Genomic DNA, 20,036 nt, shown 5'->3' on the forward strand with positions numbered 1-20,036 from the left:
CAATCCATATTCAGTTACATCATCCTATAGCCTGTTTTCATATCATGAGGAATCAAACACAGAAACTCCTTAATGCATCTCCATCATTTTGCCTTGCTGGTTTCCTGGCCCATATCCATTCCAGTTTTGTAACAGCCACTATCAATCTTTAATTCCTGCCTTTTCTCTTATCCATTTGTCTGTTTTTCTGTCACTTCTGATAATGTGGAACACATGTCTTTCAATTGCTTCTTGGGCACCCTTCAAATTTTGAACTTCTTGAGCATTTAAAGTGCATGTTTCACTTCCATAAGTTAGTACTAGCAACATTCACTGGTCATAGACTGTCACTTTAGGCCATATGAGGAATTTAATGGTAACTACAGCATTCTGGGAAGGTGAGCAGTAGGCAGACACACCATATTCACATTCTGTGGGGTCCTGGTTTGAAATACCTTTCTGGTTTGAAATACCTTTCTGCTCATCCTTAAAAGGTCTTCTGTGGTTTCCTAAACCATTTACAGTGAATACTAGATAAGCTTCTTTAAAAAGGCTCAAGTTGAATTTGTGCTCCATTGTTGTCTCATTTCTGCCGATACAGTTGTCAACAGGATGTTACACCCTGACTATCCTCTACTTTTGCTGACTATTCTAACTTAACATCATTTTTAAACACCATCCTTCATTAGTATCTGTGTTTTTTATTCCTATCCTGTCTTCTTTTGTTCAAGATCCAGTAAGTATATCTCACATTTTGTGGCTCTTTTGACCAACAACCCAGTGTTAAAAATACATTGTTCTTTAGTTGCACTCATTTGCCATGCTTTTAGTTGTAAAATTATTATTTTCTGGCAGTTAAGTAGTTTGTCCCTCTAATGAATTATTTTATTATTTATTGCAGGAAGAAGCAGGTGACGTACTGGTAGAAAGCTCCCAAAGCGAGAATACCCTTGGAAATGTGTTCAACAGATGACAAATCTGTTCAAAAGCTTGTGGTGACAAATCATTGTGGACACATCATTAATACTCTGAAAACATTTTGCACAGATGGAATATTAACAAATGTTACTTTTGTGACTGGGACAACCAAAATTTGTGCTCATCTTCCTATAATCCAGTGCTTCAGTTCACATATACTAGACTGCCTCTGTGATGAAGTATACTCAGTGTACATTTCTGATACAAGAATCGATTCTCATAGCCTGAAGTTAGTGATTGATTATTTTTATACAGGAGTACTTGTAGCACCTAATGAACTTAAAAGTCAGTTTGATAACAGCGCTAAATTTTTTGACATCAATTTTGTGGCTGCAAGGAAAGATGTGAAGCAAGAAGGAATTTACTACACGTTACCCAACTACCCTGAAACAATACTACAGGAACTGTGGGACTCACGAATTGATCCTTCAAAGTGTGATGTTATATTTCTAACAAGTGGTTATGTTCAGCTGCAGGCTCACTCTTGCATTTTAGGTGCCTGCAGTTCCTATTTGCTACACATTTTTCAAGAACATCGAAAAGAAAAACAAAAACCATTTCTATTTGTGCTGCCAAATGTGACAGAGGATGACTTACAAATTGTGCTTGAGTTTTGTTATAAAGGATTTGTGGTGATTAGCAATGAAAATTCAAGATCTGTGTACAAAACAGCAAAGCTTTTAGGTGTCGAAAATCTTTGTGAAAAACTTTCCTCAGCATTTCCATATGTTTTAGAAGTTATGCAAAAAGTTGTAAATTCAAGAGAACAGAGTAGGATAAGAACATCATTCGGGGCATGTGAGGAGTCTGGTATTGTAAGAAATCCCCTGCAGGACTTGTTTTATTCTCTGTTGCAGTGTGGAAATTTAGTTGATGTTTCTATATATGTGGAAAATTCAAAACTTGAAGCTCACCTCCTTATTTTAAGCATTTTTAGCACACTCTTCAGAAATATCACAAGCAAACTCAAAGACAAATTGAGCCATACAATTGTGCTGATTAGTGGCTTAAGAATCCAACATATACAAGCTTTCATTGATTATATATATAGGGGGGAAGCAGAATTTCCTGGCAGTGTGTCTGATTTCTGTAAATTCATGTCTGAATGGTTAGATTTTGATTTGCTCCCAGTGTGTGAGAAGAACAGCGTAACAACGCAGTACGATAATACGGACTCCGACACAGTTCATGAGACATCATCCGGTGAAAATGTCACAAACATATACTCAACGGAGAAGACTATATTCTCAGAGAATGAAGATACTGCTGAAGGAAAGGTAAGTTATGTAAAAATATTAATGATTCCATTTTAATTGAACAAACACTAGATATTTTTATATAAACTTTGTGTGGAGGTGTACAAGAAGCTGTAGAGTTATGCAGTGATATGCAATAGCACACTGACTGATGTTAATGAAACAACTACAGCAAACAGAACAACAATGACCAAGTGTGACACCAAATAATTGGATGAGAGGCAAACCAACTGATCGGCAACAATGGAGTTCAGAACTGTAGAACAGAATTTGAAAAATGGCTCCACAGGAATAAAAGTAAATTTGCAATGGAGAAACATTAAGTATGGAGTTCACAAGGTTTGGTGCTTGGCCCGCTCCTGTTTTTAAACATAAATCATTTGCCAGAGACACAGGAGAACTCCAGGAACTATGATGTTTGCTGATGACACAAATATACTGATTAAGTGAAGCCAGACACAGACGAGAGAATAATGAAACAGGCTTACACCTGGTTCACTGCCAACACTGAATGCTTCATCTTACAGAGACTCTTGTTCCAGATGAATAAAAGTTTTGTTCAGGTACCAGTTATGTAGTTCACGGGCTCACAATGAAAGATGTAAGTCAAAATGCTCAGTTCAGCCCGATTGCACTTACAAGCCCCCTCTCATAGTATCGACCTGCCGAGGGGACTGCTAGCGCACTTTCAATTGATGCTGTTTTATGATGCACCCTTCTGGGGAAAACCAGTTATGGTAAAAATGTATTGCTTCTACAAAAGTGTGCAGTAAGAATATTGTGTAAAAGTCAGTAACTCAACATTTTGCAGAAGCCTCTTCAAAAACCTCGCGGTTCTCCCTCTTACGTGAAAATACATATGCTCCTTTATGGTATTTATGGTCAGTAATAAGAGTGAATTTAGGATGAACTCAGAATCTTTTTCTTCTCCCCCCCTCCCCCCGTGTGCTGCAAAGCGTAGCTGCGTTGTCTTAGGCGCCTTGTCACGGTTCGTGCGGCTTCCCCCATTGAATGTTCAAGTCCTCCCTCAGGCATGGGTGCGTGTGCTGTCCTTAGCGTAAGTTAGTTTAAGTTAGACTTAGGGACCGATGACCTCAGCATTTTGGTCCCATAAGATATTACCAAAAATTCCCAAATTCTTTTCTTGTGCCTTTTTCCAACATAGGGTCAACGCAGTTAGGAATTGATTTGTCACGGTTAATTGGTGGAGTGACAAGATGCCATTCTTGTCGCCACGCCATTATCCCATGGAACAGAATATGTGTAATCTAACTTTCTGCACACAAGTAAGCGAGCAAACATTTTATAAATATTTGGAAATCATGTGACTGAGGCAGAACTTTTGTACCAGCCCGGTATTCACCAAGTAGTATAGGGGAAACTATGTAGAGACCACGTTCACACTAGCCGGCACACTGACCCTCACCAGTCTGTGGCTGGTGCATCTCCCAATCCCAGAAGCAGTGCTCTGACATGCACGGCTCTCCAGGCAGGTAGCCTGAGTACGAGAAATAAAAATAGTTTACGTACAGACTATGTGTGTCTGTCTATGGATCAGAACAGAGCCTTACATTCTTCTGCAACAAACTGGTGGTAGACATCAGAAAGTAAATTGGAAATTCCCATCTATAGACTCAATTTATCAGAATATCTGGGCTTGAGAATACAAAGTATGGTTAACAGTTATGTTCATATTAAGCAGGTTTTAACTTTTCTAGTATACAGAAAGCTGATAATGGTCTCTCAAATCAGTGAAGTTACATAAATGCTTCATATGAAGTAGCAGAGAACACCAGTGACTGAGAGGTTGAGACTGGTGCTAGTAATGGCTTTTTTCCCAAAGTAGCTCTCTGTTCTTCTAACAAAAACAATCAGGTAAAAGGTATCCAGACACCTCTGTGTAAAGTGGCATTGACCACTAGCTCTGACCGCTAGCTCTAACGAGAGGCGGACCCACTGGTATAAAATGAGGTGAAGACTATTGTGTTATCATAGACAAGCAGTAACAGCAGAATGGGTTGGTCAAGAAAGCTCAGTGACTTCAAATGTGGACTAGTCATTGGGTGTCAACTTTCTAACAAATCCATCAGGGACATTTAAAACCTGCCCGTGTAGACTTGGTGATGTGATTGTGAACTGGAAACACAAAAGAATGACCACGGTTAAACATGACCAGACAGACCTTACGTACTTATGGAAAGGACTCGTCTAGAATTCCAGAGGGTGTTTGTACAAAATCTCAAGACATCACTCGAGTGTTCCTAAGTGCTACCAGAAGTTCAGCTAGTAAAAGGACTGTCTAGGGAGGTAAAAAGCATGGGGTATAATTGTTGGGCAGCTACTCATCATAAGCCACACATTCCTGTAGCAAGTGCTATACAATATTTCATGTAGTGTAATGAGCAGTGCCACTGGACAATGGATGATGGGAAACGAGTGATTTGTAGTAACGAATCAGGCTGTAGTCAGTGTCAGTCCAGTGGAAATGTTTGAGTTTGGTGAGTACCTGGAGACCCATTAACTCTCATCATGTGCAGAGCCTGTAATGAAATATGGAGGAGGTGGTGATTTTCACAGTTGGGGTGTGGTCCCTGTATTGCGCTTAAGAAAATGCTATATGTAGAAGGATATGAACACATTACACAGCATTGCGTACCATATATATAGTATCGGAACAATTCGATGACGTTGATTGTATCTGCGTGAGAATGCATGAAGCATCATCTTTGAGGCAATGGTTTACGGGTAGTAATATTCCTGAAATGGCATGGCCTGAACCCAATGGAACACCTTAGGGATGAGTTAGAATATCAACTTCGTTTGTAAACCCAGTGTCCAACTTCACCATCTTCTCTGGTTCTTGTGGAAGAATGGGCTGCCAGTTCTCCACAAACATTCAGACACCTCATTGAAAGTATACCTGCTATGTGGAATATTTAGCGGCTTATTTTCCCATTGGGGGTGAGAGGAATGGGCTGTTGAAAGAGTCCAGTAGTTGATATGTAGCTCTTGTATTTTCCAGTTCTCTTACATTTTCTGTCGGTCACCGTACAATATTGATGCTGTGAGGGTCCTGTTACTCAGTTCCGTGGAACTGTGAACCATCTTCTCCCATGTGGACTTTCATCTGCAGTGTCAGTTATACTGAAAGAGACTTTTTCTTCTGAATAAAGGAACAACACACCCAGAGGAGTTGAACTAGATGATTTCCTATATCATACAATCCTAACTTCTAATTGATTGACTTCATAAACTTAAAATTTTGTCTAGAGTTTTGCACGAGTGTCTCTCACAAGACTCTCTGAACAACTTTTTACAATAAAATCTGAACTTCAGCTGTCTCTTTGGTGATGACTTCTTTGACATCTCGGAGCTCGTGTTCACTCCATACCGCTTTACCCGTGGCCCTGAGAAGCAAACACCCCCACCGAGCAGTTAGAGGTGCCAATGCACACCCGTCAACACTGGTGGCACAGGATCGGTACAACTCTGATCTGCACAAACCATCAAAAACCTCCTAAAAGTGGGGTGCTTCCTACTTGTTAACTACCTTAACAAAAAGAGAAAAAAAAAAAAAAAAAAAAAATTGTCGGCCAATGTAGATCAAGAACATGTTATAATTCAAGAGTTCAAGCTGTCTTGAAAAGAAAATGGTTCACACATACCATATTAATCTCCACTAATAGGTCTCTAAATGTTTTTGATTAGATGGTGTATATGAGGTTTGATCAAAAAGTAATGGGAAGTTTTTAATTTTGGGGGAGTTATAAATCTGATTTTCAGGTTTTTTTTATGTTTTTGGTACACATGTTCCTCATGTATGTATTAATTTTCAGCTGTTTTGAATGTTTAGTTTATTGTTGACAGTTGAAATGATTATTTACAATTTTGAGAGCTCAGAAAATTTTTGCTTTTTAAATAGTTGGATCAAAGAATCAGCATTAAGTTTTCCTTGCAAAATGGAATAAAGTGTAGCACCACATTTGAAATGTTGACTTTGGCTTTTGGCAAGTCTACTATGAGTACGACAAGAGTTTACGAGTGGTATAAATGTTTCAGAGAGGGTCAAGATGACGCTGAAGAAGACACCAATTACAGGTATCAGTGGGGAAGAAGTACAGAAAACGGTTGTGGAAAATTGCCGAATCACCAACAGAGAGGTTGGGGATGCTGTCAGCCTATCCTTTGGTTCATGCCAAGCAATGTTTTGGGTGTTTTGGGGATGAAATGGTACAGTTTCTTCCAAAATTGTTGAATTTTGACCATAAATGACATCGTTCATAAATTGTGGAATGAAGTCAACAATGATCCAGAACTTCTAAAGAAGGTTATAACAGGTGATGAAACATGAGGTGTTACATCGAAACCAAGGCCCAATCATCCCAATGGAGAATGCCTAAAGAGTCAAGGCCGGGGTGGGGGGTTGACAAATTTGATCACGTGAATGTTCTTCTCACTCTTTCACTCTTTTCTTCGATTTCAGTGGCACAGTGCTTCATGAGTTCCTGCCCGATGGTTGTACAGCCAATATGGAATACTACTTGGGAGTTGCGTGCCAATTGTGTGAAGCAATCTGAAGAAAACGACCAGAATTGTGACGAAACTGCTTGTGGAAATTCCATCACAATAGCCACCATATTCACCAGATGTGGCACCCTGCAGCTTCTTTCTATTCCTGAGGCTGAAGAGAACCACAAAAGGATGTTGTTTTGCCACCATTGATGAGATAAGACGCCATAACTTACAGTGAGTCCAGAAGTGCTTCCAAGATTGGAAAAAGCACTAGCACAACTGTATTATATCTGAGGAGGATTACTTTGAAGGGGACAAATTTGATGATTATGAACGAGTATAGATTCTTTAAGAAAAATAAATATACCTGTTACTTTTTAATCACACCTCATATACATGTATAAAGTCAGTGTATAATACTTGAACTAGTGATTTCAGTTTTCCTCAACTATGACCATGTCATTCCCATTACCTTTTTTCAATCCTATGTGGGTAACACGCCCCCCCCCCCCCCCCCCCAACTCCCCAATTATTGTGGGCCTTTCTGCTGTGGGGAGGCTTCAGCGTTTCAAAAAAAAATGGCTCTGAGCACTATGGGACTCAACATCTTAGGTCGTAAGTCCCCTAGAACTTAGAACTACTTAAACCTAACTAACCTAAGGACATCACACACACCCATGCCCCGAGGCAGGATTTGAACCTGCGACCGTAGCAGTCCCGCGGTTCCGGACTGCAGCGCCAGAACCGCTAGACCACCGCGGCCGGCCAGCGTTTCAACAATACAGATTGAGGTACCATACATGAACCTACATCAGAGAGAGATCAGAGAGTCCAGACTAACTTATGGTTCCTGGAGAGAGATAGCAGTCTTTTTAGCAGTTACAAGGCCACAAGTGTGGTTGATTTACTGATCTGGCCTTATAACATTAACCAATATGGTCTTTGTGTGTTGGTATTGTGAACAGTTGGGAGCAGGGGGGGGAACTACATCCTGAGGTAATGCAGGTCTGCTTAATGATTAATGCATCATCTTGACTACAACATACAAGAGGTAAAATAGTCCCTCATTCTGATCAATTGAGATCTCCTAGCCAGAACTACTCAGATGGATTTTGTCTTCAGGAAAAACAATTTGGGCATTTGGTGGGGTGGCACGTGGAAAATAAAATCCTTTAATCACGTTGCTAAGAAGGTTAGAGAAATGAAGAAGGGACATGAAGATTTCATAGAGAAATGGATAGTTTGATCTCAGATGTAGTGGGAGTTAGTCAAATGCATTGGCAGAAAAAGCAAGACTTTTGGTCAGATCTGTACAGGGCTAGAAATAAAAAATTAAATACGGGTTGTTATTATTGTTGTGGTCTTCAGTCCTGAGTCTGGTTTGATGCAGCTCTCTATGCTACTCTATCCTATGAAAGCTTCTTCATCTCCCAGTACCTACTGCAACCTACATCCTTCTGAATCTGCTTAGTGTATTCATCTCTTGGTCTCCCTCTGCTATTTTTACCCTCCACACTGCCCTCCAATACTAATTTGGTCATCCCTAGATACCTCAGAACATGTCCTACCACCAATCCCTTCTCCTAGTTAAGTTGTGCCACAGACTCCTCTTCTCCCCAATTCCATTCAATACCTCCTCATTAGTTATGTGACCTACCCATCTACTCTTCAGCATTCTTCTGTAGCACCACATTTCGAAAGCTTCTATTCTCTTCCTGTCCAAACTATTTATCGTCCATGTTTCACTTCCATACATGGCTACTCTCCATACAAATACTTTCAGAAACGACTTCCTGACACTTAAATCTATACTCGATGTTAACAAATTTCTGTTCTTCAGAAACGCTTTCCTTGCCATTGCCAGTCTACATTTTATATCCTCTCTACTTCGACCATCATCAGTTATTTTGCTCCCCAAATAGCAAAACTCCTTTACTACTTTAAGTGTCTCATTTCCTAATCTAATACCCTCAACATCACCCGACTTAATTCGACTACATTCCATTATCCTCGTTTTGCTTTTGTTGATGTTCATCTTATATCCTCCCTTCAAGACACCATCCATTCCGTTCAACTGCTCTTCTAAGTCCTTTGCTGTCTCTGACAGAATTACAATGTCATCGGCGAACCTCAAAGTTTTTATTTCTTCTCCATGGATTTTAATACCTACTCCGAATTTTTCTTTTGTTTCCTTTACTGCTTGCTCAATATACAGATTGAATAACATCGGGGAGAGGCTACAACCCTGTCTTACTCCCTTCCCAACCACCGCTTCCCTTTCATGCCCCTCAACTCTTATAACTGCTATCTGGTTTCTGTACAAATTGTAAACAGCCTTTTGCTCATTGTATTTTACCCCTGCCACCTTCAGAATTTGAAAGAGAGTATTCCAGTCAACATAGTCAAAAGCTATCTCTAAGTCTACAAATGTTAGAAACGTAGGTTTGCCTTTCCTTAATCTTTCTTCTAAGATACGTTGTAGGGTCAGTATTGCCTCACGTGTTCGAATATTTCTATGGAATCCAGACTGACCTTCCCCGAGGTCGGCTTCTACCAGTTTTTCCATTCGTCTGTTAAGAATTGACGTTTGTATTTTGCAGCCGTGACGTATTACACTGATAGTTCGGTAATTTAAACATCTGTCAACACCTGCTTTCTTTGGGATTGAAATTATTATATTCTTCTTGAAGTCTGAGGGTATTTCGCCTGTCTCGTACGTCTTGCTCACCAGATTGTAGAGTTTTGTCAGGACTGGCTCTCCCAAGGCTGTCAGTAGTTGTAGTGGAATGTTGTCTACTCCGGAGGCCTTGTTTCGACTCAGGTCTTTCAGTGCTCTGTCAAACTCTTCACGCAGTATAATATCTCCCAGATCATCTTCCCTCCCCCATGAACCATGCACCTTGCCGATGGTGGGGAGGGTTGCGTGCCTCAGCGATACAGATAGCTGTACCGTAGGTACAACCACAACGGAGGGGTATCTGTTGAGAGGCCAGACAAACGTGTGGTTCCTGAAGAGGGGCAGCAGCCTTTTCAGTAGTTGCAAGGGCAACAGTCTGGATGATTGACTGATCTGGCCTTGTAACAATAACCAAAACGGCCTTGCTGTGCTGGTACTGCGAATGGCTGAAAGCAAGGGGAAACTACGGCCGTAATTTTTCCCGAGGGCATGCAGCTTTACTGTATGATTAAATGATGATGGCGTCCTCTTGGGTAAAATATTCCGGAGGTAAAATAGTCCCCCATTCGGATCTCCGGGCGGGGACTACTCAAGAGGATGTCATTATCAGGAGAAAGAAAACTGGCGTTCTACAGATCGGAGCGTGGAATGTCAGATCACTTAATTGGGCAGGTAGGTTAGAAAATTTAAAAAGGGAAATGGATAGGTTAAAGTTAGATATAGTGGGAATTAGTGAAGTTCGGTGGCAGGAGGAACAAGACTTCTGGTCAGGTGACTACAGGGTTATAAACACAAAATCAAATAGGGGTAATGCAGGAGTAGGTTTAATAATGAATAGGAAAATAGGAATGCGGGTAAGCTACTACAAACAGCATAGTGAACGCATTATTGTGGCCAAGATAGATACAAAGCCCACACCTACTACAGTAGTACAAGTTTATCTGCCAACTAGCTCTGCAGATGACGAAGAAATTGAAGAAATTATTCAGATAGTGAAGGGAGACGAAAATTTAATAGTCACGGGTGACTGGAATTCGAGTGTAGGAAAAGGGAGAGAAGGAAACGTAGTAGGTGAATATGGATTGAGGCTAAGAAATGAAAGAGGAAGCCGCCTCGTAGAATTTTGCACAGAGCACAACTTAATCATAGCTAACACTTGGTTTAAGAATCATGATAGAAGGTTGTATACATGGAAGAACCCTGGAGATACTAAAAGGTATCAGATAGATTATATAATGGTAAGACAGAGATTTAGGAACCAGGTTTTAAATTGTAAGACATTTCCAGGGGCAGATGGGGACTCTGACCACAATCTATTGGTTATGACTTAGGAACCAGGTTTTAAATTGTAAGACATTTCCAGGGGCAGATGGGGACTCTGACCACAATCTATTGGTTATGACCTGTAGATTAAAACTGAAGAAGCTGCAAAAAGGTGGGAATTTAAGGAGATGGGACCTGGATAAACTGAAGGAACCAGAGGTTGTACAGAGTTTCAGGGAGAGCATAAGGGAACAATTGACAGGAATGGGGGAAAGAAATGCAGTAGAAGAAGAGTGGGTAGCTTTGAGGGATGAAGTAGTGAAGGCAGCAGAGGATCAAGTAGGTAAAAAGATGAGGGCTAGTAGAAAACCTTGGGTAACAAAAGAAATATTGAATTTATTTGATGAAATGAGAAAATATAAAAATGCAGTAAATGAAGCAAGCAAAAAGGAATACAAACGTCTCAAAAATGAGATCGACAGGAAGTGCAAAATGGCTAAGCAGGGATGGCTAGAGGACAAATGTAAGGATGTAGAGGCTTATCTCACTAGGGGTAAGATAGATACTGCCTACAGGAAAATTAAAGAGACCTTTGGAGATAAGAGAACCACTTGTATGAACATCAAGAGCTCAGATGGAAACCCAGTTCTAAGCAAAGAAGGGAAAGCAGAAAGGTGGAAGGAGTATATAGAGGGTCTATACAAGGGCGATGTTCTTGAGGACAATATTATGACAGAGCACTGAAAGACCTGAGTCGAAACAAGGCCCCCGGAGTAGACAACATTCCATTGGAACTACTGACGGCCTCAGGAGAGCCAGTCATGACAAAACTCTACCATCTGGTGAGCAAGATGTATGAAACAGGCGAAATACCCTCAGACTTCAAGAAGAATATAATAATTCCAATCCCAAAGAAAGCAGGTGTTGACAGATGTGAGAATTACCGAACAATCAGCTTAATAAGCCACAGCTGCAAAATACTAACACGAATTCTTTACAGACGAATGGAAAAACTAGTAGAAGCCGACCTCGGGGAAGATCAGTTTGGATTCCGTAGAAATACTGGAACACGTGAGGCAATACTGACCTTACGACTTATCTTAGAAGAAAGATTAAGTAAAGGCAAACCTACGTTTCTAGCATTTGTACACTTAGAGAAAGCTTTTGACAATGTTGAGTGGAATACTCTCTTTCAAATTCTAAAGGTGGCAGGGGTAAAATACAGGGAGTGAAAGGCTATTTACAATTTGTACAGAAACCAGATGGCAGTTATAAGAGTCGAGGGACATGAAAGGGAAGCAGTGGTTGGGAAGGGAGTAAGACAGGGTTGTAGCCTCTCCCCGATGTTATTCAATCTGTATATTGAGCAAGCAATAAAGGAAACAAAAGAAAAATTCGGAGTAGGTATTAAAATCCATGGAGAAGAAATAAAAACTTTGAGGTTCGCCGATGACATTGTAATTCTGTCAGAGACAGCAAAGGACTTGGAAGAGCAGTTGAACGGAATGGATGGTGTCTTGAAGGGAGGATATAAGATGAACATCAACAAAAGCAAAACGAGGATAATGGAATGTAGTCGAATTAAGTCGGGTGATGTTGAGGGTATTAGATTAGGAAATGAGACACTTAAAGTAGTAAAGGAGTTTTGCTATTTGGGGAGCAAAATAACTGATGATGGTCGAAGTAGAGAGGATATAAAATGTAGACTGGCAATGGCAAGGAAAGCGTTTCTGAAGAAGAGAAATTTGTTAACATCGAGTATAGATTTAAGTGTCAGGAAGTCATTTCTGAAAGTATTTGTATGGAGTGTAGCCATGTATGGAAGTGAAACATGGACGATAAATAGTTTGGACAAGAAGAGAATAGAAGCTTTCGAAATGTGGTGCTACAGAAGTATGCTGAAGATTAGATGGGTAGATCGCATAACTAATGAGGAGGTACTGAATAGGATTGGGGAGAAGAGGAGTTTGTGGCACAACTTGACCAGAAGAAGGGATCGTTTGGTAGGACATGTTCTGAGGCATCAAGGGATCACCAATTTAGTATTGGAGGGCAGCGTGGAGGGTAAAAATCGTAGGGGGAGACCAAGAGATGAATACACTAAGCAGATTCAGAAGGATGTAGGTTGCAGTAGGTACTGGGAGATGAAGAAGCTTGTACAGGATAGAGTAGCATGGAGAGCTGCATCAAACCAGTCTCAGGACTGAAGACCACAACAACAACAACATATCATCTTCATCTTCATCTACATCCTCTTCCATTTCCATAATATTGTCCTCAAGTACATCGCCCTTGTATAGACTCTCTATGTACTCCTTCCACCTTTCTGCTTTTCCTTCTTTGCTTAGAACTGGGCTTCCATATCAGCTCTTGATATTCATACAAGTGGTTCTCTTTGCTCCAAAGGTCTCTTTAATTTTCCTGTAGGGAGGTTCTATCTTACCCCTAGTGAGATAAGCCTCTACATTCTTACGTTTGTCATCTAGCCATTTTGCACTTCCTGTTGATCTCTTTTTTGAGAATATTCTATTCCTTTTTGCCTGCTTCATTTACTACATTTTTATATTTTCTCCTTTCATCAATTAAATTCAATATTTCTTCTGTTACCCAAGGATTTCTACTAGCCCACGTCTTTTTACCTACTTGATCCTATGCTGCCTTCACTACTTCATCCCTCAAAGCTACCCATTTTCTTCTACTGTATTTCTTTCCCCCATTCCTGTCAATTGTTCTTTTATGCTCTCCCTGAAACTCTGTACAACCTCTGGTTTAGGTTCCATCTTCTTAAATTTCCTACCTTTTTGCAGTTTCTTCAGTTTTAATCTACAGTTCATAACCAACAGATTGTGGTCAGAGTCCACATATGCCCCTGGAAATGTCTTACAATTTAAAACCTGGTTCCTAAATCTCTGTCTTACCATTATATAATCTGTCTGATACTTTCTAGTATCTCCAGGCTTCTACCATGTATACAACCTTCTTTTATGATTCTTGAACCAAGTGTTAGCTATGATTAAGTTATGCTCTGTGCAAAATTCTACCAGACGGCTTCCTCTGTCATTTCTTACCCCCAATCCATATTCACCTACTACATTTCCTTCTCTCCCTTTTCCTACTATCGAATTCCAGTCACCCATGACTATTAAATTTTCGTCTCCCTTCACTAACTGAATAATTTCTTTTATCTCATCATATATTTCATCAATTTCTTCGTCATTTGCAGAGTTAGTTTGCATATAAACTTGTACTACTGTAGTAGGCGTGGGCTTCATGTCTATCTTGGCCATAATAATGCATTTACTATGCTGTTTGTAGTAGCTTACCCGCGCTACTATTTTTTTATTCATTATTAAACCTACTTCTGCATTACCCCAATTTGACTTTGTATTTATAACCCTGTATTCACCTGACCAAAAGTCTTGTTCCTCCTGCCACCGAACTTCACTAATTCCCATTATATCTAACTTTAACCTATCCATTTCCCTTTTTAAATTTTCTAACCTACCTATCCGATTAAGGGATCTGACAGTCCACGCTCCGATCTGTAGAATGCCAGTTTTCTTTCTCCTGATAACGACATCCTCTTGAGTAGTCCCCACCCAGAGATCTGAATGGGGGGCTATTTTACCTCTGGAATATTTTATCCAAGAGGACGCCATCATCATTTAATCATACAGTGAAGCCGCATGCCCTCGGGAAAGGCACAGACGGTGTTTAGAAAGGATAGATTGCATGCAACCGGTGGCGGAGTGTTCGTCGCTGTTAGTAGTAGTTTATCCTGTAGTGAAGTAGAAGTGGATAGTTCCTGTGAATTATTATGGGTGGAGGTTACACTCAACAACCGAGCAAGGTTAATAATTGGCTCCTTTTACCGACCCCCCGACTCAGCAGCATTAGTGGCAGAACAACTGAGAGAAAATTTGGAATACATTTCACATAAATTTTCTCAGCATGTTATGGTCTTAGGTGGAGATTTCAATTTACCAGATATAGACTGGGACACTCAGATGTTTAGGACGGGTGGTAGGGACAGAGCATCGAGTGACATTATACTGAGTGCACTATCCGAAAATTACCTCGAGCAATTAAACAGAGAACCGACTCGTGGAGATAACATCTTGGACCTACTGATAACAAACAGACCCGAACTTTTCGACTCTGTAAGTGCAGAACAGGGAATCAGTGATCATAAGGCCGTTGCAGCATCCCTGAATATGGAAGTTAATAGGAATATAAAAAAAGGGAGGAAGGTTTATCTGTTTAGCAAGAGTAATAGAAGGCAGATTTCAGACTACCTAACAGATCAAAACGAAAATTTCTGTTCCGACACTGACAATGTTGAGTGTTTATGGAAAAAGTTCAAGGCAACCGTTAAATGCGTTTTAGACAGGTACGTGCCGAGCAAAACTGTGAGGGACGGGAAAAACCCACCGTGGTACAACAACAAAGTTAGGAAACTACTGCGAAAGCAAAGAGAGCTTCACTCCAAGTTTAAACGCAGCCAAAACCTCTCAGACAAACAGAAGCTAAACGATGTCAAAGTTAGCGTAAGGAGGGCTATGCGTGAAGCGTTCAGTGAATTCGAAAGTAAAATACTAGGTACCGACTTGACAGAAAATCCTAGGAAGTTCTGGTCTTACGTTAAATCAGTAAGTGGCTCGAAACATCATGTCCAGACACTCTGGGATGATGATGGCATTGAAACAGAGGATGACAAGCGTAAAGCTGAAATACTAAACACCTTTTTCCAAAGCTGTTTCACAGAGGAAGACCGCACTGCAGTTCCTTCTCTAAATCCTCGCACCAACGAAAAAATGGCTGACATTGAAATAAGTGTCCAAGGAATAGAAAAGCAACTGGAATCACTCAACAGAGGAAAGTCCACTGGACCTGACGGGATACCAATTCGATTCTACACAGAGTACGCGAAAGAACTTGCCCCCCTTCTAACAGCCGTGTACCGCAAGTCTCTAGAGGAACAGAAGGTTCCAAATGATTGGAAAAGAGCACAGGTAGTCCCAGTCTTCAAGAAGGGTCGTCGAGCAGATGCGCAAAACTATAGACCTATCTCTCTGACGTCGATCTGTTGTAGAATTTTAGAACATGTCTTTTGCTCGAGTATCATGTCGTTTTTGGAAACTCAGAATCTACTATGTAGGAATCAACATGGATTCCGGAAACAGCGATCGTGTGAAACCCAACTCGCATTATTTGTTCATGAAACCCAGAAAATATTAGATACAGGCTCCCAGGTAGATGCCATTTTCCTTGACTTCCGGAAGGCGTTCGATACAGTTCCGCACTGTCGTCTGATAAACAAAGTAAGAGCCTACGGAATATCAGACCAGCTGTGTGGCTGGATTGAAGAGTTTTTAGCAAACAGAACACAGCATGTTGTTCTCAATGGAGAGACATCTACAGACGTTAAAGTAACCTCTGGCGTGCCACAGGGGAGTGTTATGGGACCATTGCTTTTCACAATATATATAAATGACCTAGTAGATAGTGTCGGAAGTTCCATGCGGCTTTTCGCGGATGATGCTGTAGTATACAGAGAAGTTGCAGCATTAGAAAATTGTAGCGAAATGCAGGAAGATCTGCAGCGGATAGGCACTTGGTGCAGGGAGTGGCAACTGACCCTTAACATAGACAAATGTAATGTATTGCGAATACATAGAAAGAAGGATCCTTTATTGTATGATTATATGATAGCGGAACAAACACTGGTAGCAGTTACTTCTGTAAAATATCTGGGAGTATGCGTGCGGAACGATTTGAAGTGGAATGATCATATAAAATTAATTGTTGGTAAGGCGGGTACCAGGTTGAGATTCATTGGGAGAGTCCTTAGAAAATGTAGTCCATCAACAAAGGAGGTGGCTTACAAAACACTCGTTCGACCTATACTTGAGTATTGCTCATCAGTGTGGGATCCGTACCACATCGGGTTGACGGAGGAGATAGAGAAGATCCAAAGAAGAGCGGCGCGTTTCGTCACAGGGTTATTTGGTAACCGTGATAGCGTTACGGAGATGTTTAACAAACTCAAGTGGCAGACTCTGCAAGAGAGGCGCTCTGCATCGCGGTGTAGCTTGCTCGCCAGGTTTCGAGAGGGTGCGTTTCTGGATGAGGTATCGAATATATTGCTTCCCCCTACTTATACCTCCCGAGGAGATCACGAATGTAAAATTAGAGAGATTAGAGCGCGCACAGAGGCTTTCAGACAGTCGTTCTTCCCGCGAACCATACGCGACTGGAACAGGAGAGGGAGATAATGACAGTGGCACGTAAAGTGCCCTCCGCCACACACCGTTGGGTGGCTTGCGGAGTATAAATGTAGATGTAGATGTAGAATAATTACGGCTGTAGTTTCCCCTTGCTTTCAGCCGTTTGCAGTACCAGCACAGCAAGGCTGTTTTGGTTAGTGTTATAAGGACAGATCAGTCAATCATCCAGACTGTTGCCCCTGCAACTACTGAAAAGGCTGCTGCCCCTCTTCAGGAACCACACGTTTGTCTGGCCTCTCAACAGATACTCCTCTGTTGTGGTTGCACCTACGGTACAGCTACCTGTATTGCTGAGGCACGCAAGCCTCCCCACCAACGGCAAGGTCCATGGTTAAATGGGGTGGGGGGTAAACACGGGTAATACATTATTATTCACGTATAAATATGGGTAATACATGAATAATAATAATGAATAAGAATAATAATCAATAAGAAACATAATGAATAAGAAAACAAACTAACTACTAGAAACAACACAGTGAATGCATTCTTCTAGCCAAGGCAGGCACGAAGCCAACACCCACCATAATAGGACAAGTTTTTATGCCTACTAGCTCTGCAGGTGATGAAGAGATTGGAGGAATTTATGAGTACATAAAATAAATTATTCAGATAGTTACAGGAGACAAAAATTTTATTGTGATCGGGGGTCTGAAATTGCGCAGAAAGTAGTTTAATCATTTCCAACATTTGGTTTAAGAATTGTGAAAGAGTGCTGTATTTGCATAAGAGACCTGGAGACAACAGAAGGTTTCATATAGATTATGTAATGGTAAGAAAGAGATTTCGAACCTGATAAGTGCCAAACATATGTGGGGGCAGGTGTGGACTCTGGGCATAATTTATTGATTAAAAATTCTGGATAACTCAGAAGATACTAAATGGCAAAGAAGAATATATAAAAATGCAGCAAATAAAGCAAGTAAAAGGGAATACTGACCTCTAAAAAATGAGACTGACAGAAAGTGCAAAATAGCAAAGCTAGAATTGCAGACTCAGAAATGTTGAACTGTACTAGCAGAAAAATAGATACCACCTGTAGTGAAATTAAGGAAACTTTTGGAGAAATGAGGAGCAGCTTTATGAATGTCAACAGCTCAGATACTGAGCCATTACTAAGTAAAGAAAGATAGGTTAAAAGGTGAAAAGATGATACAAAAGAAATATACACTGAGGTGAAGTCATGGGACGCCTCCTAACATCGTGGTGGACCTCCTTTTGCTGGGCGTAGTGCAGCAGCTCGAGGTGGCGCGGACTTAGCAAGTTTTTGGAAGTCCTCTGCAGGAATATTGAGCCGTGCTGCCTCTATATCCATCCACAACTGCAAAAGTGTTGCCGGATTTTGTGTGTGAACTGACCTCTCGATTGTGACCTATAAATGTTCAATGGAACTCGTGTTAGGTGCTCTGGACGGTCAGATAATTTGCGTGAATTGCCTAGAATGTTCTGACACGGCACGTTGTCACCCGTAAAAATTCTGCCATTGTTTGGGAACATAAAGCCCACAAATGGCTGCAAATGGTCTCTGAGTAGCCATACATAACCATTTCCTGTTAATGATGGATTCAGTTGGACCAGAGGACCCAGTTCAATCCATGTAAACACAACCCACAACCTAATGGAGCCACCACCAGCTTGCACAGTGCCTTGTCGACAGCCTGGATTCGTGAAGTCTGCGCCACACCCGAACCCTACTACCAGCTCTTACCAACTGAAATCAGAACTCATCTGAGCAGGCCACGGTTTTCCAGTCATCTAGGGTCCAATCGATCTGGTCACAAGCCTACGAGAGGTGCTGTAGGTGAAGGCACTGACACCAGTTGTCTCTGCCATAGCCCGTTAATGCCACATTTTGCTGCATTGTCCTAACAGATACATTCATCATATATCCAACATTGATTTCTATTTCACGCAGTGTTGCTTGTCAGTTAGCACTGACAACATTGCACAAATGCCGCTGCTCTAGGTTGTTGGCCACTTTATTGTTTGTGGTGAGGGTTATGGATGAAATCTGGTATTCTTGGCTCACTCTTCACACTGTGGATCTTAGACTATTGAATTCCCTAATGATTTCCAAAACAGATTGTTCCATGCATCTAGCTCAAACTATCATTGCACGTTCAATGTCAGTTAATTCCCATTGTGCAACCGTGATCGTTTTGGAAACCTTTTCACACGAATAATCTGAGTACAAATGACAGCTCTGCCAATGTACTGCCCTTGTACACCTTGTGTACTCGATACTGCCAACATCTGTGTGTCCGTATTGCTATCCCGTGACTTTTGTCGTCCCAGCACACAAAGGAAATGAAATTGGGGACAATTTAATGGAAAGGGATGGAGAAGTAGACGAGGTAAGAGATGTCATGTTACGGGAAGAATTTAATAGAGCACTGAATGACTAAAGTTGACAAAAGGCACCTGCAATAGACATCATTCCCTCAGTGCTATTGAGATTCTTGGAACAGCCAGGCATGACAAAGTATTCCAACTGCTGTGCATGACATATGAGTCAGGTGAAATGCCTATAGAATACATGAAAAAAAAGTAATAATTCAAGTTCCAAAATGGCAGATGCTGACACATGTGTATGTTACTGAAGCATTAGTTTAATGAGTCATGGTTGCAAAATAATGACAAGGACTGTTTAAAAAAGAATTGAGCAACTGGTAGAATCCAATCTTGTGGAAGATCAGTTTGTATTCCACAGATTTATAGGAAAATACAAGTAAGGAAGTTACATGTTCCGTAGATAATTTAAATGATTTCTTTTATCGAAATGATGTGGAATGAGTTAGTTTACAGTGCATGTATAGATGATGAGTGTTAATTTAAACAAACACATCTTGTCCTACTCATGCAACTACATTTAAAAACAAAGGGTTTTTTTTCTTTTACAGGTTGCCAGTTTTTAATCAGGAATTCCAATACTTTAGGTAAAAACAGCAATACTGAACTGATGACCCACCATAGAAGACAGAATGGATAATGGCAAAGCTACATTTATAATGTTTGTAGATTTAGAGAAAGCTTACGATAATATTGTGCTGTACACTTCTCTGAAATTTTGAACCTAGCAGGGAT

General features: G+C 40.8%; 1 protein-coding gene across 2 annotated transcripts in view; it reads left to right on the forward strand.

Annotated features, from left to right (window-relative positions):
- The window catches only part of LOC126092190 (GDNF-inducible zinc finger protein 1-like), an 85,364-nt gene that overhangs the window by 61,836 nt on the left and 3,492 nt on the right, over positions 1-20,036 (forward strand). Inside the window, exons 3-4 of one of the 2 annotated variants that reach the window (XM_049907671.1) lie at positions 881-2,234; positions 19,853-19,962. In XM_049907671.1, the coding sequence (XP_049763628.1) occupies positions 936-2,234; positions 19,853-19,867 (1,314 nt within the window). In that variant the 5' untranslated portion in view covers positions 881-935 and the 3' untranslated portion in view covers positions 19,868-19,962. The remainder of the gene's footprint in view (positions 1-880; positions 2,235-19,852; positions 19,963-20,036) is intronic. The other variant, XM_049907670.1, reaches the window with a different exon arrangement.

This window comes from Schistocerca cancellata, chromosome 7, assembly GCF_023864275.1.
Source record: "Schistocerca cancellata isolate TAMUIC-IGC-003103 chromosome 7, iqSchCanc2.1, whole genome shotgun sequence".
Classification (NCBI taxonomy): domain Eukaryota; kingdom Metazoa; phylum Arthropoda; class Insecta; order Orthoptera; family Acrididae; genus Schistocerca; species Schistocerca cancellata.